The following is a 24,725-nucleotide window of genomic DNA, read 5'->3' as shown; positions in this document are numbered from 1 at the left end:
TGTTGTGAAGCACTTTGAACTGCAACCTCTGTATGAAAAGTGCTATACAAATAAAGTTATTATAATTATTTGTTTATTGCTAAGAGACAGACATGGAGTTAATAGCTGTAGTATAATTTGGTTCAGCAGAGATGTACAATTGTATAATCTAACACACTGTACATATTAACTATATACTTGTTCATATTAACTAATAATTCATTAATTAAGCTAGGCTAGTGGTCCATATCCGCTTTGATTAATTTGAGCTAAGTTAGACTAGCTTGCACCCGGATAGCTTTCTAATGAACAGAGGAAATTAGTATCTACTAACTATACCATACTGTATATACTAACTATATCTACCATAATGTATATTAACTATATCTAACATACTGTACATATGAACTATATCTACCATATTGTACATAACTATATCACACACTGTATATATTAACTATATCTAACATAATGTACATATGAACTATATAATATAATGCACAAATGAACTATATCTAACATATTGTACATATTAACTGTATAACACACTGTATACTAACTATATAACACACTTTACATATGAACTACATCTAACAAACTGTATATATTAACTACATCTAACACACTACAGATTATACATATTAACTATATAACACACTGTACATATGAACTACATCTAACACACTGTACATATGAACTACATCTAACACACTGTACATATGAACTACATCTAACACACTGTACATATTAACTATATAACACACTGTACATATAACTATATAACACACTGTACATATGAACTACATCTAACAATCTGTACATATTAACTTTATAACACACTGTACATATTAACTATATAACACACTGTACAGATTAACCATATAACACACTGTACAGATTAACTAGACATGTTAGACTACATATAACATACAACATCAATGTGGAACGCCCTACCCACAGCCGTAAAAAAAATGTGAATCCCTACCCACCTTCAAAACCGCTCTCAAAGAGCACCTACGGGAGGCTGCCATTTGAAACTGGGCCCCGTAAATGTCCGAAACCCCCTCCCACCCCCTCCTAATGTACAGTTCCCTCCCCCCGTATGTATACATTTACGGTTAGGATCTCTGTTTAACAGTACTGTATATTTGCATATCTTGTATGTCACAAATGTAACAGTACTGTATATCTGTATGTCATAAATGTCATGATTAGATTAGATTTTTATATCTGTATGACGTATGTCATAAATGTTATGATGAATTGAAAATGGGGGACCCTGATGTAAACAAGACGGAAGTCTTTCTCTGGTCTGCATCCCCTTAACTATTATGTGTATTGAGCCGTACTGTACTGTACCCATTCTGCAATATGTTAATTAAAGTTTTCAATCAATCAAACATGTACAGCTTGGCACTTGGTTCAGTGTGAGGTCCAGGGCCCCCGTGGCTCCTTGTGGATCCCTCACTTGATGTTAGCCAAATGAGAGAATATACTGTATAATGACTATTCTGAGGTGTCACTCTCTTCACCGTTATAGAACTCTAAACAAAATAGTGTCAAACAACAAAAATCTGTTCAAGTGTGTTCTGTGACCTAAACCTAATGTGAACAAGGTTGAAAATTAGGTAACCGTTTGCACACAAGTGCCGGACACAGGAATAAAGGAGGAATGAGGACAAATCTTCAATGTGCAAGAGTATCAAACTTTTATTCCTGTAAATGTGATTTGATAGAAAAACAGTATTTAGATACAAGCAGCACCGTCTAGCTACAAAGGTAGTAAACGACATAATTGGGGCTTTAGATAGGAAACAACATTGTGCTTCCCTTTTTATTGATTTTTCAAAGGCATTTGATACAGTGGACCATAATATAATGAAGCATAGGCTAATTAATGTAGGACTGTCTGACTCTGCTGTTGGCTGGTTCTGTAATTATCTTGCTGACAGGACTCAATGTGTTCAGGCTGATGGTTTTTATTCTGATGTTTTATCTGTCCACAAGGGGGTGCCACAAGGTTCTGTTCTAGGACCATTGTTATTTACAATCTATATCAATAATCTAGGCAAAAATGTTCCAAATGCAAACTTTCATTTTTATGCTGATGACACTGTCATTTACTGTTGTGCTAATACGTTGACAAAAGCTCTGGAAAGTTTGCAAAATACGTTTAAAGAAATAGAATCCCAACTTCAGCAACTAAAGCTTGTTTTAAATCCGGAAAAAACAAAAATGATGATTTTTACTAAATCCAAAACAAAAATGCCTTGTCTTGCCTCTATACACACATCGCAAGGCATTCCTATTCAGATTGTGTCGACTTTTAAATACCTTGGCTTTTTACTTGATGACAGCTTGTCTTTTAAACCACACGTTGAAAGCCTGGTCAAGAGGCTAAAAGTGAGGTTGGGTTTCTTTTTCAGAAACAAATCGTGCTTTTCTTTTAATGCAAAGAAGCAACTAGTTGCTGCCACTTTTTTACCAGTATTAGATTATGGTGATGTTTTATACATGAATGCCTGTTCAACCTCACTACACATGTTGGACACTGCTTACCATGGTGTATTAAGATTTATTTCTGGATATAGATCACTTACCCATCATTGCACTCTGTATGCTAAAGTTAACTGGCCGTCCTTGACTGCCCGTAGACTGCTTCATTGGTACACCTTCATTTATAAAGCAATTATTGGTCAGCTCCCTTTTTACCTCGGTTCATACCTCACCATCACATCAAACCCATTTTACAGCTTACGATCCCAGGACTATTTATATGCCTCAGTACCCAGAACCCGCACAGAGTTTGGGAAAAGGGCCTTCATGTTCTCTGCTCCTTCTGCCTGGAATGGACTTCAAAAAACTTTGAAACTGCAGGCCCTCACTACCATATCTGATTTTAAAGTTCAAATTAAGGGCATTTTAAAGAATGAGATGGGAGAATGTCGCTGCTTCACTGCATAATGTGCTGTTATATTTTATGTTTTTAACCTGACCTTCTCTCCCCAGCAACCTCCTGCAGGGCCTCACCTTCCATCCTCTTTCTACCTTTTTACCCTACCCTCCAATCTCCCCCAATCCCATTCAATCTGATTTGCTGCAGCTCAAATGTATCCCCTTGCCCCACTTTGCCTTTTATGTAATTTTGTATGTTTGTTTTTTGTTTTTGCTGCCATTTTGGCCAGGTCTTGCTCGAAAAAGAGATCTTTGATCTCAAGTGACTACCTGGTAAAATAAAGGTAAAATAAAAAAAAAAACATCAATGTGGAACGCCCTACCCACAGCCGTAAAAAAAATGTGAATCCCTACCCACCTTCAAAACCGCTCTCAAAGAGCACCTACGGGAGGCTGCCATTTGAAACTGGGCCCCGTAAATGTCCGAAACCCCCTCCCACCCCCTCCTAATGTACAGTTCCCTCCCCCCGTATGTATACATTTACGGTTAGGATCTCTGTTTAACAGTACTGTATATTTGCATATCTTGTATGTCACAAATGTAACAGTACTGTATATCTGTATGTCATAAATGTCATGATTAGATTAGATTTTTATATCTGTATGACGTATGTCATAAATGTTATGATGAATTGAAAATGGGGGACCCTGATGTAAACAAGACGGAAGTCTTTCTCTGGTCTGCATCCCCTTAACTATTATGTGTATTGAGCCGTACTGTACTGTACCCATTCTGCAATATGTTAATTAAAGTTTTCAATCAATCAAACATGTACAGCTTGGCACTTGGTTCAGTGTGAGGTCCAGGGCCCCCGTGGCTCCTTGTGGATCCCTCACTTGATGTTAGCCAAATGAGAGAATATACTGTATAATGACTATTCTGAGGTGTCACTCTCTTCACCGTTATAGAACTCTAAACAAAATAGTGTCAAACAACAAAAATCTGTTCGTGTGTTCTGTGACCTAAACCTAATGTGAACAAGGTTGAAAATTAGGTAACCGTTTGCACACAAGTGCCGGACACAGGAATAAAGGAGGAATGAGGACAAATCTTCAATGTGCAAGAGTATCAAACTTTTATTCCTGTAAATGTGATTTGATAGAAAAACAGTATTTAGATACAAGCAGCACCGTCTGGTTTGATTAACAAACCGCTGTCTACCCAGCGCTGGCTCAAACAGTAGCTGGAGAGAATCGTGTTCGTTTTAACATTCTTGGTGTTACAGATGGGTTGAGTCATAAATCACAACAAAGTATACTTTCAAATATCCTAAACATTCTGTGGTAAACCCACCCATCTGGTATTCCAAACAGGTTCAAACAAACTAAGGATTATTTGCAAATACGATTTGACAAATTCAACATACAGTATCTGGACGAGTGAAGTCCCAAAGTCAGCATTGTTCTCAACTTATTTTCCAAAAATGTATTTTCCAAGTTGTTTTTCTTTTGGTTTACATACGTTCCCAACATAAAAGAACATAGCATCCCGTGTCATCAATGAATTGCACTGCCAACAATAGCTGAGAAGAAGCTTAGCGTTGTGGGTGGAGTTGAAGATGTTTGAAAATATGTTTTGGCTTGTTTGGTAGATTGTATGCAGTAGAAGCTTTCAGACCAAATCGATCGAATGAACACATATACACAAATGGACCTGAGGCAATACATTTTTCAACTCGCGTTAAAAACATTTTGCATGAGGGTTTCTCACCAACCTATGAACAAACAGCTGAGGATGAATGATCTCTCACTAACAAATAAAATAGAATTCAAAGTTTACTTTAGAAATTTATTCAACTCTAAAGAGCTCAATTAAAGTCCTGCGTCAAAGCACAACAGTGCCATCTACTGGCTACATGGGAAGCTACTGCACTGACTGGATTCTAAACTAAGCTGACTGGTTTATTTTTTTTAAATGACAAATTTTAGCAGATATCAAACGATATCTTCTGACTTTGCAGATTTATTGAGTCAACGTTTTATACTTTTGACTACAGGGAAATACAATTAATAGAGGGGTGTTGAATTTCCAGACTTTTCTCCAAACTTTCTATATCTGTGTTTACTTTAAGATTTGAAATTGGCAAAATAATTTATATTCTTAATTCCCAAACCTGCGTACTAATGTGTCCACAGTAACAACTTTTACTTACTTGAATTTTAAAGTTTACTTGGTCCGCTATCGAGTGAATATTATAACCAAAACTACAACAATAACTTTACATTCAGCTGTTCCCAAAACACTACATTATCGTCAGTTGGACAATGAGAAATCATATTACTGAAAATGACTTGACGATAGTTTTCATCCAACAGTAGCAGTTTAACAGTGTGACTGATATCCCAGTATACACTATATACACACAGCGAACGTCTGCTAAATACATGAAAAACATATCAATTGTACTAAATGCAAATATACAAGCATCATTGTTGCAGCATCGGTTACTTCAAAGGAATTGGCTAAAGTCAAAAGTGCTTTTCTTACAAACAAAAGAAATGCCAACAAACTTCTCTTCACAATGTGCGATACGATTGTCACTTATCTTCACCTAGAAAGTTTGTTTATTAACCTAACCATCAAAATAGTGATGGAAAAAAGGTTTTCCTAGATTTGTGATAATTGATTTTTCGAAGTTAGAATGATTTTTGACGTGTTGGCATGACCATCAAGAAGAATATTATGTGAACATCAACTAAATTACTTCCTGATGGTAAGAAAATTGAATAGAAGAAAATGTTGTGTTGCTTCTCATATGGTTTGCTGATTAAATGATGTAAAAGCATATTATCTGATGAGGACATGCAATTAGGCTAGACATTGATTGCATATCAAATCAAACTGCTACTTCACTTTTCAGTCCAATACTAAATAAACTAAATACTTCATATCTCTGTAAAGTCTTAGTGTTCCTGCTGGTGCCGCTCTCCCAAGTTTCATTCATAACATAACGGTTCAATATACTATCTATTCAGAGACTGGATTTACAAAACTTGCAAATCTTTTACAATATATTCTTTCTTCTCATATCCAGTCTGTGAAGAAATTATTGACTGAATAGCAATGCACTGTAGTATCATGACCATTTTGAAATTATTTCACAGACAGTGAATCAGCTACATAAAATAGACACACAATCAGTCATCTCCCAAATAGAATCCAACAAACATTTGAAACATATTTAAAACTAACAAAACAATAGAACCAGATAATCTTTGGTTTGGTGACGGGAGTTTCCGTGCGCACTCCCTCTCCTTCATTTGAGAGTCAAATATAGAATACCTCAGACCGGCATTACATCATCTGCTCTGATTTGTGATCACCATGCCTCTTTTTGGGGGGAAACAACTTGGGGAGTAAACAGGGTTTAGGCGGCTTTGCTCACAAACTACAACTTTAGGACAAAACAAACCGATGTGAAAGATGTGAATCATGCTGAAGACTCAAGTCCCAGAAAGAGTGATGACCTCTTGGTTTTAAGTCACTCAGAGAGTGATTAAATGCCACGGTTGGGTAATATTCTGCAGCTGAAGGGGAAATACCACAGGGGAAGACTGAAGGGGAAGACTGAAGGGGAAGACTGAGGGGGAAGACTGAGGGGGAAAACTGAGGGGGAAGACTGAAGAGGAAGACTGAAGTGGAAGACAGAAGTGGAAGATGAAGGGGAAGACTGAGGGGGAAGACTGAGGGGGAAGACGAAGGGGAAGACTGAAGGGGAAGACAGAAGTGGAAGATGAAGGGGAAGACTGAGGAAGACTGAGGGGGAAGACTGAAGTGGAAGATGAGGGGGAAGACTGGAGTGGAAAGTGGAAGACTGAAGGGGAAGACTGAGGAAGACTGAAGGGGAAGACAGAAGTGGAAGATGAAGGGGAAGACTGAAGGGGAAGACTGGAGTGGAAAGTGGAAGACTGAAGGGGAAGACTGAGGAAGACTGAAGGGGAAGACTGAGGAAGACTGAAGGGGAAGACTGAAGGGGAAGACTGGGGAAGACTGAAGGGGAAGACTGAAGTGGAAGACTGAAGTGGAAGACTGAAGGGGAAAGTGGAAGACTGAAGGGGAAGACTGAGGAAGACTGAAGGGGAAGACTGAAGGGGAAGACTGAAGGGGAAGACTGGAGTGGAAAGTAGAAGACTGAAGAGGAAGACTGAGGAAGACTGAAGTGGAAAACAGGGGAATACTGAAGAGTAAAACAGGGGAAGACTGAAGAGGAAAACAGGGGAAGATTGAAGAGGAAAACAGGGGAAGACTGAAGGAGCCTGGAAATGGATCAGGTGTAATTTTTTAACGTGAACGTGCAATTTGGCGGCCAGTGCTGGAAAGTAACACATAACTTGATGCACTAACAAAACAAATGTTTCAAACAATGTACGCATTCTGTAGATCATTGTCATACAGGCCAAATACAATAGTGATAAATAGGAATGGCGTCTGTGTTTTCCACCAAAAGTAGGCGCGGGTGCAAAAAAAGCCAAAGTGCCGGTCTGAAGTACATTCATTGCAGTAACTCCACTGCAGACATTGTGGTCACAAACAAGAGGTGATTGCATTCAAATAGCTGATGATTATCATTAAATGACAACCGTGGCCAATGAGGTGTGGCACTGTGTCGTTTGTATGGCATAACACGTCACAAGAATAGTGTCAGTTTTGGCTTCGGCCGACTCCAGGGCTGACCTGCTGGTGACAGGTAGCCGATTGCAGCTCTCAGAGCGCCCCCAGTGGCCAACAGCAGTGAGCACAAAGCCGTGGCCGCAGCACACCAGGTTCAGGGCTCACATTCACATTCAATTCAAACAATTCAGGAAGATTTCCTTAAAAAATGCAAACATTGAAAAACTTTTGGCATGATAAGGTTGTTTCATACAACCTCTTAACAAATAAGAGGGAGGTAATCTACGTGCCATGCATCATTAAACGGACATTTCTGTTTATATTTTGATTGGACCGGATATGAGTCGACATGGAAAGGGCCAACAATGAGAGTGTTTGTAGTACAGTGTCTATAGAGCAGAAGGAGGGGTGATGTCATCAGTAACAAGCAGGAAATAATGGTGAAAGAGCGAAATTAACATTAGAAATGAACAGGAGTGGTGTGTCAATTATATATATATATATATTTTTTTTTAAACACCCCATCCTTAATTAGTAAAAATGAATGTGTCTACAATACATACAGTATTCCAGATACCTGCTAATACAACAGTTAAGGTCCTAGTCCGGATAAGGTGTTAGGGTGAATGTAAACTCCACAGAGGAGCCTCTGGTCTACAGATAACCCCCAACCCAGTGTTCAGCTCTAGACACACACACTTGGTTAAAAGTGCAAAACAGGTGTGTTAAACCCCGTGTTCAGCTCTACACACCCATTAGACGTGCAAAACAGGTGTGTTAAACCCCCTCTGTTCACTCTACATACACTCAGTTAGACGTGCAAAACGGATCAACCTTGGTTGAGGATACATCTGTGCTGGTTGTGTAGAGACTCGCATGGAGTCAATTAGGAAGACAAAGTCAAAGCTAAAGTGCTCCTGAATTTATCCCATGACTAGTGTTTCTATCACTGTCCTCTCCCAGCCCAGGTCACAGCATGTGTAAGTGGGAGCAAAGAACTGCCTTGTGTACATTGACAATGAAGTAAAGACATCTTTATAAATATCAACAGACTAACCGCTGTCAGTAAGGAAGTGTATTCTCCTACATGTCCCGTTATATGAAGATAAATACTACATCATCCCTGTAGCCAAAACCTCTTCTACATGTACTAAACAACAGCCTAACAACAGCCATGGTGCCAATGTACTGCTACATTAATGTAGGACTCCACTCCCAGACAGAGCACCATCATCATGGAGTGTGTTCTACATGGATGGTTGTGGTTGTCTCAGGTGTTGGTAATAACAGTGGAGCTGTGAGGACTGCATGTAGTGGAGGAACAGGAGTATTTATCCAACAAGAGAAATATGAGGAGATAAGAGACAATCATTGGGCTTTATGGCATGTGGGTAGTGCAAGTCTAACTGGTGAATAGTTAGTATTGCCTGGATGGATTGGTGTGTGAACTGGCCTCTCTGCCCAACACTTACAAGTGTGATGATCCCACCTCTTAATGTCCAGGAAGGATATCTGGCTGTAGCCTCTACACAGGTTCAGATAAGATACAATCCTTTTACTATGCAACATCAAAACCTCCAAAAGCAACTGCGTTCATTTCTGTTGTGCTTGTTCAAACTAGGACATGAAACCAGCCAATTAAAAACAGCCATGTTCAACCCCTAATACCCGACTGTCACTACATTAATATGTGCAACTGTTTAAAATCAGGGACAACTGTGAGATTTTAGATTGTACAGTCAAATAAATCTGGTTGATGTTTACAGCCAGGCCATAGAGAAGATACCTGTAAAAGCAGTATGTTATACCTCTTTTATAAACACTCCTAAGAAGTATACTGTACCACCTCCTATATAATCACTCCTAAGCGGTATACCACTTCCTCTATAAAGAAATCCTAAACCATATACCACCTCCTCTATAATCCCTCCTCAACAGTATACCACCTCCTCTATAAACCCTCCTCAGCAGTATACCACCTCCTCTATAAACACTCCTCAGCAGTATACCACCTCCTCTATAAACACTCCTCAGCAGTATGTTATACCACCTCCTCTATAAAACCCTCCTCAGCAGTATGTTATACCACCTCTTCTACAACCACTCCATCTTAGTCCACACTAGAGGGAATGACTGAAGTGTAAACTGATCAGACAGCTACAGGTAGGTGTCATGCTCTGTGCTGCTCAAGCTCTCAATGGAACCTTTGAGGGGTGTGTCTTTGAGCTGGGAGGAAGGGTCAGTAGGAGAAAGGTAGGGATTGGCTGCTTCTGGCAGGGGAGGTGTCACTCTCTCCTTTTCTTCCTTTTTGGTGTTTTTCAGGTCCTTGCTCTCCTCTCTGGCCTGGCCGTGACTCTTGCTTGCCAGGGGCGACTCCACTACGATGGTAGGTCTCTGCCGCAGGTCCTGTCGACTGGGGGGCTCAGCGGCCATGATGGCCTTGGCGCCGTGCATCCTGGGAGGAGACTTGCAGTGCAGTTCGCCTCGCATCTCCTTCCAACGTTTCAGCTGAGCCAGGTGCTCCTTCTCTATGTCTCTCTCAGACACCGGAAGCTCAATGATCTGATAGAGAGAGAGAGAATGAGGGAGAGGGATAGAGAAAGAGAGGGGGGTAGACAGGGAGAGATAGTTGTAGTGGGGGAGAAAGAGGGGGAGAAAGAGAGGTAAGAAAGAGACGAGGGGAGAAAGAAAGAGATAGGGTACACCGAGAGAGAGACACACACACATCTGAGCTACTGTTGCCAAGCTTCAACACATTCCAGCTTAATTTCTCTGTGGAGGTGAAAGTACTTGTTTGCGTCTCCTCTGGGTAGCTCAATGGGCTCTGAGCACGGCACCAACACTGCCAGGGTTAGGGGTTAAATTCCCATTGGGGCCAATCATACTGACACATATCTGCATTCACTCTATTGGGAAGTGCATTAGTGCTGGTACCAGAATCACACTGTAGAAATGCAGCCAATCATTCATTCAACTGTACAGACATGGCAAAGGCCAAGCATATGAAATCTGTGGGAGATGTGCGTACAAGAGAGAGAGAGAGAGAGAGAGAGAGAGAGAGAGAGAGAGAGAGAGAGAGAGAGAATGTGCGTGTGTGAAAGAGAGAGAGAGATAATGTGTGGTCCTACCTCTCCTACTAGGAATCCTTCCTGCACGTAGCGAGGTTCTATTGCTCTGAGCCGCTCCATGGTTTCATACAGCCCCTGGCAGCGCTTCAGCTTCTCCTGAGATCCCAGCATGCATTTCAGCAGCACCAGACCCACCCGGAACACAATCTTCACTCCTGAAAACAGAATCCATCAGATGGAGGAACACCGACCTTTGACCTTATGTCACGTCACAAAGCCTGTCTGCAGAACTCTGTTTAATTAGATTTTAAAATTGTAATGTCAATCTGTCGTTGTGTGTACAATCAGTTCCGACGGTATTTAGGAACACATATGAACCGTCTTGATAAGAGAAGCAAATATTAGCTAACTAGCTTGCGAGCTAACGAGCGTTGGCCATTTTGGCTAGCTAGCGATGTACAGCGCTGTGCTAACGTCATATCAAGTTGACAAACTGAAACAACATGCAGTGGAAATGGTCGTATATGTCAAGAACTAATTGTACACACGACAACAGATTGATGTTATCATTTTAAAATATGAACTTTATATATTGTTAGTTGTTCTACTTGGAAGTAGGTTTGGAACAGATTTACCCTACAACAGAGTTGTTGAAGTGAAAACAACCCATTTAACTCACTTCTCTGGTAGCTGCACTGATACCAGCTTTTCACTGCCGAGGCTGAATCGGAGACTGAAATCCCATGATTTCTAACCACTGTCCATCATGCTGTACCTGTTGATTCCTTTGTTTGTCCACATTCCTTCTTATCGTCACTGTAAATGAGGGAAACCTCAGTGCCTCACAAGTATAAATAAAGGTTTCCCTCCATTTTACCACTTTTGTCTGCACATAGTTCTCATCTATTTATCAATATGTGCTAAAAGATTCCTTTTCGAAAACACATACTGGAGTTAGTGCTGGACAGACAGTAGTTAGTGCTGGACAGACAGTATTTAGTTAGCGCTGGACAGACAGGAGTTAGTTAGCGCTGGACAGACAGGAGTTGGACAGATTGATTGATTGATTGAAAACTTTATTAACAGATTGCAGAATGGGTACAGTACAGTACAGCTCAATACACACAATTGTTAAGGGGATGCAGACCAGAGAAAGACTTTCGTCTTGTTTACATCAGGGTCCCCCATTTTCAATTCATTGTAACATATATGACATATATGACATACAGATAGACAGTACTGCTACATCTATGCATTTATGACATACCCGATTTGCAAATACAGTACTGTTTGTGATACGAAAAGAGTCCAGAGAAAAAGTATATATATTTGACGTAGAAACTGTACATTGGAGGAGGTTGGGTAGGTGGGGGGTACTGTACATTGGAGGTGGTTGGGTGGGTGGGGGGGTGGGGAGGTTGGGTAGGAGTGGGGGGGGGGGAGGTTGGGTAGGAGGGGTGGCTGGGGGACACTGTACAAGCAAAACTGTACATTGGAATATTGACAAGACCATACTTGGTAATTTACTGTACATTGGAGGGGGTCAGTTTCGAATTGCAGTCTCCCGTAGGTGTTTTTTGAGAGTGTTTTTGAAAGTTAGTTAGCGCTGGACAGACAGAAGTTAGTTAGCACTGGACAGACAGGAGTTAGTTAGCGGTGGACAGACAGGAGTTAGTTAGCGCTGGACAGACAGGAGTTAGTTAGCACTGGACAGACAGGAGTTAGTTAGCGCTGGACAGACAGAAGTTAGTTAGCGGTGGACAGACAGGAGTTAGTTAGCGCTGGACAGACAGGAGTTAGTTAGCACTGGACAGACAGGAGTTAGTTAGCACTGGACAGACAGGAGTTAGTTAGCGGTGGACAGACAGGAGTTAGTTAGCACTGGACAGACAGGAGTTAGTTAGCGGTAGACAGACAGGAGTTAGCGCTGGACAGGCAGGAGTTAGCGCTGGACAGACAGGTCGTCCTCACCCTCACAGAAGAACATGTCCCAGACTCTCAGCACTGAGGCCCAGGGCAGTGTTCTGGAGAAAGCGCACATGAACCACTCAGTCATGTAGAGGATGGGCTCCAACTTGTGTTTCTTCAGGTGAGCGTGGGCTACAGGAGACACCCTGCGCAGCAGAGCGTACAGGATCTCCCCGTCCAACTGGATCGCCTCCTACAGCGCAGCATGGGACAGAACAGAGAAAGGTAAGTGAGAGGGAGAGAGTGAAGTTAGGAGAAAGAAGGGTTGATATAAAAGAGAGAGGGAGACAGAGACAGAAAAACAGAGATAGAGAGGGAAGAAGGCAGGGTTGGAAGGACAGATTGAAACAGAGATAGAGAATAAGAGGGAGGAATGGAGAGAGAGAATTTTTTTTTCTCTTTACCCGTTTAATTTGATTGGGATTTTATTACTAGTCCTCATAAAAGTCACCCTCTCATGCTCATTAATGGCGCTTTTCCACTGCATGGTACCTACTCTACTCTACTCGCTTTAGGTACCTGGTACTTTGTTCCTTTTCCACTGCAGGTACTAAAATAAAGTACTCAGTTTGTCTCCGTGTGGGGAGGCGGGGCTGCTGGTGTACAGCTGAGAGCTCCATAGCTCTGTGAGAGCTCCAGCATAGCTATGTCCGTGAACTAGTAGGCGCAAGCCAGAGTAAAACACAGTTTTCAATCAATCAATCAATAACAACATTAACGAGACTCTCGTTGTGTCTATTCTGCTAACGCTAACGTTACCTCTCATTGTGTCTATTCTACAAGCGTTAACGTTAGCTAGGCTGTCTATGCTAACGTTAACGTTAGCATTAGGCTAACAAGCTGTAACGTTACCAGTCGCGTCTATTTGCTAACGTTAGCATTAGGTAATAACCGGTTTAAAATGGATGGTGATTACCTCACGTTGTGTCTATTCTACTAGCATTAACGTTACTCATACAAACAATCAATAGCGAGTTATATTGATCACGCTATGTACGATAGCCATGCTAAAACGCTAGCACAACATTAACATAACCTTAACCTTAACAAGTCAGCGATCTTTTTGCGAGACTAAACTCTCCGCTCGGTGGCAAATTGTGTTGATGTCGGTTTTGTTTAATCAATAAATGAGGCAGAATACACAGTGACTATCGTTTGTTTATTGAACTTGTGCCTGCTGCAACCATAATGAAATCCTATGCGAGACATTAAAGATGGCGGCTTTCTGTTTTCGTTCACTCTCCAACGAGTGACGCGTCTCTCTTCTGACCAATCAGTGGTCTGCAGTGTTTCACGTGACTTTTCTAGTACCAGTTCTACCCGATTGGCTCGCGCTTGGAACCACGACAGAGCAGGGACTAAAATAGTACCCAAAAAGTACCGAAAAAGTACCTGGTACCAGGTACTTTGGTAATGGAAAACCGAAAATACCGAGTAGAGTAGAGTAGGTACCATGCAGTGGAAAAGCGCCATTTCATTAAACAATTATGGTAGAGGAACACACACGCTTGGAAACACTACACCAGCCATATAAACCAGTTACAGATATTATCAGACTGAATGCACACCACATACTGCACAGCTTAAAGTGAAAATCTATCTCAACTGTCAATGGTCTGCATGTATTTCATAACTGCATGGTAGAGATTGAAAAATGTTTTTGCTAAAATTAGAAAGTGTAAATTCATTCGGTCAGTCAGTTGGTATAAAGTCAGTTTAAACTCAGTAAGTTAGTGTAAAATAACAAGAAATATACCGGTACATAGATTTTAGGTGAAATTCCTTCTTTCATATAGCAGATTTGTTCACCAACTTCTTCCAGACAACGGGTTGGAGAAACATAGTAAAATAAAGAGTTGTGACGGTAAGCAGGCGAAGCCATGTGAAACACACAATGATTAACACACTGAATGTATAATCTGACTTTACAGAACATTCTACTCTCTGGCCTTGACCTTTGAACCCCACAACGTCCTCCTTCACCCCAGACAGCAAGTTCACCCCAGACACGCATGGTATAACCTTATAGTCCAACCGTGTTATTGTGGGCATGTGTGTACAAGCATTCATTTAAAGTGGCATTTCACCAAAGTTGAACCTGGATCCTGTGGTTCTGCAGTGAAGATGACATGTGATAATCATACATAATAAAAGGTTCCTACATGTTGTGTCTCGACAGCCAGGCTGCATCGCTCCCCTGAGAAACCCTGCTGGTTGACGTCACCTGGAGGACAGCAGACATCTAGCTGCTGATGCTATTTCCTCAACTTTCCTTGAGTTGGGCTTCTACTACAGTTGAGGAAATAGCTTCTGCAGTCCAATAGAGGTCTGCTGTCCTCTGGGTGATCCGTCTGGTGGAGTTTCAGGGTGGGGAGGCCGTGCAGCGGAGCTCTCGAGACACAGAACACGTTGGCAAATGTTATGTCTGATTATTAGATTAGATTATATTAGATTCAATGTATTGTCGTTATAGAGCACAAGTACAGTACAGCAAAAAAAGGTTTGGCATCCAACCAGAGTGAAAATGTAACAGTAAAGTGCAATAGTAATATACAATGTACAGGTGATTAAACAGGGTGTAGGAAAGCCCTGCTAATAAGACTACTTTGTTCTGTAATAGCTCTTTAATATGTTGTTGTTGACAGGAAAGGGTAATTGATTTATGCCAGTGTAATCATTCAGCGTGATGTGCCCAGCTAGTGTTGCACTCTAGTTTTCTGATAACGTTACTGGCCCTTTAAGAGTTTCTCCTTTCGAACGTGTGCGCAAGCTGTTCTCTGTGCTGCTGTTTGATGGTGCGGCTGCGGCAGTATTAAGATCTGTCCCTTTGAGGAACGTGTGCGTAAATGACACGTGAGTACTGTACCTATGTTTAGTCCTGCCTAATTCATTCCTTCAGCTTACTCTACCCTTACAGTATGTTCACATTGATCTATTCCTGTCGATGCTGTTTCTCTCTGTTCTTGAGAGGCTGCGCCGTTAGCTTAGCCGCAGGTTAGCCAGCCTATGCTGCCTGCTAGTGATATGCTGCGTGGTTAGCTTAGCCGCACGTGAGCTAGCCTAGGCTATATAACTCACTCACTACCTCTAGTGAATAGAATGTATCTTTACACCTGGTTTACAGTCCGCCTATATATATTGTTTACATGCACTGCATGAGTAATCCCCCTGCATAGGCTATGTAGGTTATATATAATAACTCCGGTTAAGTGAATGTCTTGGTTACTAGTTGCACTGTATTGCTAATGAATATTATTGCAGCTATAGACCACATGTTTATGACATTATGTTTATGTGCGCCACTACTGTGTTTACTAATGTATACTGTATTGTATTCCTTTGTGTTTACTAATGTATACTGTATTGTATTCCCTTGTATACTGTATTGTATTCCCTTGTAGACAACCACACACACCTTTCTGTTCCCAAATACAACCAATAACTGCAGCACGCCTCTGTGTGATTCTTTAATCGGAGTTACAACGCCATAGTGTCCGCCAGCTCTATCAAACGCAACCCGTGGAGGCCCTAGCCCTCCGTTTCATGGTCCTTCGAGCCGGAGAGAGCTCCTTCAAGACGCTATGGCAGACCAGGACACCACAGAGACCACCGTTCACCCGCAGAGAGAGCGCCACCTACCAAGCCACCTACGTGACCTCGAAGTGGGATATGAACCTCAACTCAGTACTCAGATCAGTCAGTACTCGGATCAGTCAGTACTTGGATCAGTCAGTACTCGGATCAGTCAGTACTCGGATCAGTCAGTACTCGGATCAGTCAGTACTCGGATCAGTCAATTCCTAGACCCACCATAAGGTCAGGTGTCGGCTCCCATCGTTCATACCCGGCGAGTGAAGCAAGGGCTCCGTATGAAGGTAGTAGGTCCTCACATCTGTCAATTCCTAGACCCACCATAAGGTCAGGTGTTGGCTCCCATCGTTCATCTGGGAGTGTACACCGACAACATGCTCTCTCACCAGTCCAGGAAGCTATCCTCCAGGAGCACATCCACTCCCTGGAGCTTGAGGAGCTACAGCGCCAGGTAAAAGAAGACTACGACGCCAACCTGGAGCGTCAACGCTTACAACGCCTACAGCAGGAAGCACAAGATGCACAGGAAGCTATCGCTAAACGCCTGGACAGGCAGAGGCGGCTTAAGAAGAAGGAACTTCAAGTAGCCAAACTGGTCACCTCACTTCTTCAAGAGTCAGAGATGAGGGCTCTTGTACGTGCAGCAGCATCTGAGCCGACCTATCCACCACCTGGACAACAGCACCACGTAGTGGCACCTGTGCCTCTAGCCCTTCCTACCATACCACAGAATATGCATCCCCCGCCGGCTAATCCAGCCGCCATCACTCCAGTGATACACCATCCAGCACAGGCGACGCCTCGCTCTGCTGCTCCCCCTGTGTCATGGTACCCAGCTCCCAACATGCCTGGTTCAATTGAGCAACCTACAATCTCACACGGGGCTCCTGTAGCTACACACAGTACCCAGAGTCCTACCTATGGTGCGACCATCCCTAGTACTCAACCCAGTACTCAACTCAGTACTCAACCCAGTACTCAACTCAGTACCCAACCTAGTACTCAACTCAGTACCCAACCTAGTACTCAACTCAGTACCCAACCTAGTACTCAACTCAGTACCCAACCCAGTACTCAACTCAGTACCCAACCCAGTACTCAACTCAGTACCCAACCTAGTACTCAACTCAGTACCCAACTCAGTACCCAACCTAGTACTCAACTCAGTACCCAACCTAGTACTCAACTCAGTACCCAACCTAGTACTCAACCCAGTACTCAACTCAGTACTCAACTCAGTACCCAACCTAGTACTCAACTCAGTACCCAACCTAGTACTCAACTCAGTACCCAACCTAGTACTCAACCTAGTACTCAGCCTAGTACTCAACCTAGTACTCAGCCTAGTACTCAACCTAGTACTCAGCCTAGTACTCAACCTAGTACTCAACCTAGTACTCAACCTAGTACCCAACCTAGTACTCAGCCTAGTACTCAACCTAGCACCCAACCTAGTACTCAACCTAGTACTCAGCCTAGTACTCAGCCTAGTACTCAGCCTAGTACTCAGCCTAGTACTCAACCTAGTACTCAACCTAGTACTCAACCTAGTACCCAACCTAGTACTCAGCCTAGTACTCAGCCTAGTACTCAACCTAGCACCCAACCTAGCACTCAACCTAGTACTCAGCCTAGTACTCAACCTAGTACTCAACCTAGTACTCAACCTAGTACTCAACCTAGTACTCAACCTAGTACTCAACCTAGTACTCAACCTAGTACTCAACCTAGTACTCAACCTAGTACTCAACATAGTACTCAACCCAGCACTCAACCCAGCACTCAGCCTAGTACTCAGCCTAGTACTCAACCTAGTACTCAACCTAGTACTCAACCTAGTACTCAACCTAGTACCCAGCCTAGTACTCAACCTAGCACCCAGCCTAGTACTCAACCTAGTACTCAGCCTAGTACTCAACCTAGCACTCAACCTAGTACTCAGCCTAGTACTCAACCTAGTACTCAACCTAGCACCCAGCCTAGTACTCAACCTAGTACTCAACCCAGTACTCAACCCAGTACTCGACTAACTCAACCTAGGACTTCTCCCAGTCCTCCGCTCCCTGCCGTTGAAGACCTCTCTTCACGGAAAGATCTCGTCCAAGCAACAGTCAGGTCCCTTCACGGTGCGGCTGATGCCCAGACCACCGATCAGCCTTATGAAGCAGCCGACTTCCTCAACACTGAGAAGGTCCTCCTTAAACGAGCCCAGCTGGACTCATTCCCAGAGGAGATCAAGGCCCTCAAGTCTGACCGACCTCTTCCCCCAGACAGTCGTTTGGGCTCTCTATCTCCTGAGTATGACAAGGCTACATGTCTCCTCAGAGTAGGCGGTAGGCTGCACAGGGCCGAGAACTTGGAGATGGATGACATTCACCCAATCGTCCAAGATTATGATCAAACTCTTCTCCACCCCGGGCCTGAGAGGGTATTCGCTGATCTTCGATCCCGATTCTGGGTCCTACGTGGAAGAGGAGCAATCCGCAAGCATCAGCACACCTGCCGAGAACGTCATCTGCGGCGAGCAAAGCCTGACATGCCTAAAATGGCCGCCCTTCCGCCCTGTCGCCTACGTCTCTACAAGCCCCCATTCTATTCCACCAGAGTAGACTGTTTTTGGGCCATTTCACACCAAGATAGGGCGCCGGAGAGGCAGAAGTGGAGGAAGGACAGCAAGAAACTGTCACTCGGCCAGGTGGCCCTCATCGTTGACCCACAGCTTCCTCGGGCACTCTGGCCTGTTGGGAAGGTCACTCAGACGTACCCTGGAACTGATGGGCGCATCCGCACCGCAGCTGTCCAGGTGAAGGACAGAACATACCTGCGCCCTGTGTCCCGGTCGGTGCAGCTCCAGAGTCTCCCGGATACAGAGGACCCCTGAGACTTTCCTGTTTAGTTCAAAAGGTCTAAGTAGACTTTTGGGTGCGGCTGTGTAGGAAAGCCCTGCTAATAAGACTACTTTGTTCTGTAATAGCTCTTTAATATGTTGTTGTTGACAGGAAAGGGTAATTGATTTATGCCAGTGTAATCATTCAGCGTGATGTGCCCAGCTAGTGTTGCACTCTAGTTTTCTGATAACGTTACTGGCCCTTTAAGAGTTTCTCCTTTCGAACGTGTGCGCAAGCTGTTCTCTGTGCTGCTGTTTGATGGCACCATTGCATCAAACTGCGGCAGTATTAAGATCTGTCCCTTTGAGGAACGTGTGCGTAAATGACACGTGAGTACGGTACCTATGTTTAGTCCTGCCTAATTCATTCCTTCAGCTTACTCTACCCTTACAGTATGTTCACATTGATCTATTCCTGTCGACGCTGTTTCTCTCTGTTCTTGAGAGGCTGCGCCGTTAGCTTAGCCGCAGGTTAGCCAGCCTATGCTGCCTGCTAGTGATATGCTGCGTGGTTAGCTTAGCCGCACGTGAGCTAGCCTAGGCTATATAACTCACTCACTACCTCTAGTGAATAGAATGTATCTTTACACCTGGTTTACAGTCCGCCTATATATATATTGTTTACATGCACTGCATGAGTAATCCCCCTGCATAGGCTATGTAGGTTATATATAATAACTCCGGTTAAGTGAATGTCTTGGTTACTAGTTGCACTCAGGGGAGGAAACTAACTTTTTGGCTTACCAGCCAACTGGCGAGTATCTGATTTTTTTTACCAGCCAAACTGATTTTTTACCAGACAAAAAAAATCGCTAATTGTGATAATTACTTCTTTGTATGTCTTCGTCTAAATAGATTTTCAATCATAGTAAAATAATCACACCGTGTCTCTACTCTTTAAAATATGTATTAGCATAAAACATTAATCTCTACTCTTCACAATATTAGCATAAAACATATTAACATGAAAGAGGTATCTATTCTGGACTGGGTTGGGCTGAACTGGGCAGTGAAAGATGCTGGGTTGGACTGGGTTGGGCAGTGAAAGAAAAAAACCGAAGTATGTTGTGAAGTGTATAGATAGATGTGAAATATATAGATGTAGCAGTAGTCTATCTGTATGTCATATGTTATGATGAATTGAAAATGCCGTACTGTATTGTACCCATTCTGCAATCTGTTAATAAAGTTTTCAATCAATCAAGTTAACTTTGAACCTCGGTTGTCAAGCCTCGTCAATGTTGTGTATGCATCTGGGTAGGCACACTGTGCCTTTAAGACAGCACGGTGGTCTTACGACAGTACCGTCAAGTGTTGTGATAACGTCAGTTGGGTTGGTGTGCTGTTGTACACAGTGCACTGGTTGAGCTTAGCTAGCCCCTTTCGTGACTGCGATGTGCAAGCCAGGGGCTTTTGAGCATGAAATAAAATGTCTAACCTTACGTCGTAGTCCGGTGCTTTTTTGGAAACATTATAGTCATAACAGATACACCTAGCTGGCTGCTTTGAGCACACGGGGCTAACGTTAGCTAGCAAGCAGCTATCGCTAAAACTAGAAGCTAACCACTGTATACATTTCCAGTAGACTAACATTACACCTCTGTGATTTAAATGTGTCCTTAGTAACTTATACTCGAGGGTTGTACTAGGGTTGGATGCAGTTCCCCGTTGGTCAGTCTGTCTGTTTTCCATCTTCTGCTGTGTTTAACGTTATCCGTTTGAGAGTGCTCCTGATGGCTAGCCTAGTAACGCAGGACTTTTATCATTATATGTCCGCGGGTTGGCCAGTACTGCGCAAACTTTTATTAAACATTATATGTCCGCGGGTGGTCTTGTGCAGTGCTCTCGTGGCACTGTCAACTAAAGCGAGCACTCAGAAGACGCGCACCGTTTGCCAGTGCAGTGATTGCAGAATGTTTTTTTTTTTTGTATACTCGCCAGACTGGCGAGTGGTCTTCATGAATCACTCGCCAAACGTAAAAAATACTCGCATTTGGCGAGTAAAGTGGCCTAATTTCCTCCCCTGGTTGCACTGTATTGCTAATGAATATTATTGCAGCTATAGACCACATGTTTATGACATTATGTTTATGTGCGCCACTACTGTGTTTACTAATGTATACTGTATTGTATTCCTTTGCGTTTACTAATGTATACTGTATTGTATTCCCTTGTAGACAACCACACACACCTTTCTGTTCCCAAATACAACCAATAACTGCAGCACGCCTCTGTGTGATTCTTTAATCGGAGTTACCACGCCATAGTGTCCGCCAGCTCTATCAAACGCAACCCGTGGAGGCCCTAGCCCTCCGTTTCACTGGGTATAGATATATAAATTAGTACTACCGAGTGTAGTGCTAATCAAATGTATGTACAGAGTTGTAATATAAGTACAGTGATACAGGTATAAACTAAAGACAGTATGGTTAGTAGTCATACTGGCCAGCAGCATAACTAGTAAGTGGGTAGGGATATGTACGTTATAGATATAGTATCTACAGATATGTAATAGGATTATGTGCAGGTTATCACATGACCTCCACAGCAGAACGATAGGATTCAGGTTAAATATTGGTGAAGTGGTGAATCATTATGCCAATTCCCTCCTGGTCATTGTGCTGCCCTACTGTCGGTCTGGGACCACATGCCTCCTCCAATACATTCTCGCCAGCCGCTTCTTTTCAACTGACCGTGAGGAATTTCACTGGGAGAGCGTAACGTGCAGAGGTTCATGCTATTTCCCCCCCGATGACCAGGACTCATACCCCACTAACTTCCTGTTGTATATTTCCAGAGCTTTATTCCTTGTTGCACCATACACCATACTGAGACACAACATACAGCATGACAGGAAGTACTAAATATCTGTCTACAAGCAGAGGGTGGTATTGACTGATAGTGCCATCTAGTGGTAAGGTAAAAGTACTGTATTACAACACTCCCACTTACTTTTACAATGGCATTCAAGTCCCTTTAAATAATATTACAACACTCCCACTCAATTTTACAATGGCATTAAGTGCCTTTAAATAATATTACAGAGCCATGCTCTCATTCATAAAAAAGAAACATCAAGAAAAAAATATCTTTAAACAACAACAACAAAAAATACTTTCTCTTTTTACAATGCTTTTACTGGAACTCTTTTTCACATTTTTCAGACTTGCTTTGACCAGGCAGCGTTCGGCGTTCACCTGTCAAGCACAAATAACCACTCTATTTAAATAGGAAAAAGTCCAATCTCTCCCCTAAGGTACTCAAACTTCTGTTTAGTCAGTGGCTTGGTAAAGATGTCTGCTTTCATGTCATTTGTTGGACAATATTGCAGTTCTATTTGCCCATTCTGCACACATTCACGGATGTAGTGGTAGCGAATGTCTATGTGTTTTGTCCTGGAGTGGTTCACGGGATTCTTCGCGATTGCGATGGCTCCTTGGTTGTCTTCCAGGATCACTGTGGACGTAGCCTCCACTCCGAGATCGCTCAGTAGTCGTCTCAGCCAGACACCTTCTTGAGCAGCTTGACTGAGTGCGATGTACTCAGCTTCTGCTGTTGAAAGTGCAACTGTTGCCTGTTTCTTGCTAAGCCAGCTCACAGCTCCTCCACACAGTAGAAAGATGTTGCCTGTTGTTGAGCGGCGGTCATCCTGATCACCAGCCCAGTCAGCATCTGAGAATCCAATCAAAGCTCCAGAGTCTGACTGCTCATACTTGAGAGCAAGGTTCACTGTCCCTTTCAAGTATCGAAGTATCCTCTTCACAGCAGTCAGATGTGAAGCATCTGGATTTGCATTGAACTTTGACACAGCACTCACTGCCTGAGCTATGTCTGGTCGTGTGGCCATTGCAGCATACAGCAGACTTCCTACCATTGACTGATAGGTATGTTGGTGCACTGGCTTACTGACACCATCACTTTTCCTCAATTTGACATTGCCATCAGCAGGAGTTGCTACAGGATTTGCATCATCCATTCCATATTTCTGAAGAATGGTTTCAATGTACTGCTTTTGATGAAGAAATACACTGTTCTTATTTCGGATCACTGAGACGCCCAGGATATAGGAGAGCTCACCCATGTCTTTCATCTTGTAGCGCTCCTTGAGAGCCATTTTCAGCTCGTTCATGCTCTCAGTCGACTCCGTTATCAGAATGAGATCATCAACATAAACTGCGAGTATTTCAAGCTGTTGTCTTGATCTCACAAACACACAGGGGTCTGATGTGCTCTGTTTGAATCCAATTTCCATCATGAACTGTGTGAAAGCCTTGCTCCAGCAGCGGGGAGACTGCTTCAGTCCATAGATCGATTTATTCAGTTTGCATACCAGGTGTTCCTCCCCTGGTTTGATGTAGCCCTCTGGTTGCTCCATGTAGATTTCCTCTTCCAGGTGTCCATTAAGGAATGCAGTTACGACGTCCATCTGGTGCACCTGTAGATTGTTTTGAATAGCAAAGGACAGTAATGTACGAATAGAGCTGAATCGTACCACAGGTGAAAACGTTTCATCATAGTCAGCACCATACAACTGTGAGTAGCCCTTGGCGACAAGTCTGCATTTGTATCTCTCCACTCGTCCATCACTGTGATGCTTGACTTTGAACACCCATCTTGATCCTACTGTCTTCCTTTCTCTTGGTAAATCCACTAAGTCCCATGTCTCATTTTCCAGCAGCGACTCATATTCCAAATCAGCCGCCTCCTGCCATTCCTTTGCATTAGGACTCACCATTGCTTCTTTCAGTGTGATTGGCTCTGTCACACGACACATATTGGCATGATGATCAACAGTCACTGTATCAGCAAAGTCATCATATCCATATCTCCTTGGAGCATTTCTGATTCTGCCGCTTGTTCTGACAGTGCTATCGACCTCATCATCTTGTGTTTCACACTCTGTTTTAATGATTATTTCGTTCTTCACTTCACGTGTTTCACTCTCACCTGTTTTAATCGTCATCTCGCCCTTTACCTCCTGTTTACAGTTGAAGTTTGATTCATCAAAGATGACATCTCGACAGATTAGAATTCTCCTTTTCTCTTCATCATACAGGCGATAACCCTTGGCATTGTTTGCATATCCCACAAAACGAAGCTTCACAGCCTTTTTGTCCAGTTTCCTTCTCTCTGAATCTGGGATATGTGCATAAGCAACACAGCCAAACACCTTCATGTGACTCATGTCAGGTTTCTTTCCATACCATCTCTCATAGGGAGTCTCTTGCTTCAGGACAGATGTGGGCAGCCTGTTCTGTATGTAAGCTGCGGTGGCTACAGCCTCTGCCCAGTGCATCTTCGGCAACTTAGCATGTGACAGCATGCTTCTAGCTGCTTCAACTAATGTCCTATTTTTTCTTTCTGCAACACCATTTTGCTGTGGTGAGTGAGGTACAGTCATTTCATGGTGGATGCCTTGAGCTTTCAAATATTCTTGAAACTCCTTTGATGTGTACTCACCACCATTGTCTGTTCTCAGCCTCATGACACTCTGCCCACACTCATTTGAGAATGTTTTCTCAAATTCCTTGAATTTGTGTAACACCTCATTCTTCTGTTTCAGAAAGTATACCTTGCAGCATCTAGAGTAATCATCAATGAAAGTCACAAAATATTTTGCTCCACTTACAGATTCAGTCTGCATGGGACCACAGACATCACTGTG

At 42.9% G+C, this 24,725-nt stretch overlaps 1 protein-coding gene across 1 annotated transcript in view; it reads right to left on the bottom strand.

Annotated features, from left to right (window-relative positions):
- Positions 1-3,992: 3,992 nt before the first annotated feature.
- LOC311237432 (TBC1 domain family member 10A-like) overlaps positions 3,993-24,725 on the bottom strand; it is a 69,147-nt gene continuing 48,414 nt past the window's right edge. Inside the window, exons 7-9 of the mRNA XM_084325313.1 lie at positions 12,586-12,775; positions 10,675-10,829; positions 3,993-10,108 (exon numbers count right to left, since the gene is read on the bottom strand). Of these exons, the coding sequence (XP_084181439.1) occupies positions 9,704-10,108; positions 10,675-10,829; positions 12,586-12,775 (750 nt within the window). The 3' untranslated portion in view covers positions 3,993-9,703. The remainder of the gene's footprint in view (positions 10,109-10,674; positions 10,830-12,585; positions 12,776-24,725) is intronic.

This window comes from Notolepis coatsorum (genome assembly GCF_963971535.1).
Source record: "Notolepis coatsorum genome assembly, chromosome: 11".
Taxonomy (NCBI): domain Eukaryota; kingdom Metazoa; phylum Chordata; class Actinopteri; order Aulopiformes; family Paralepididae; genus Notolepis; species Notolepis coatsorum.
This window is presented reverse-complemented; position numbering and strand designations above follow the sequence as displayed.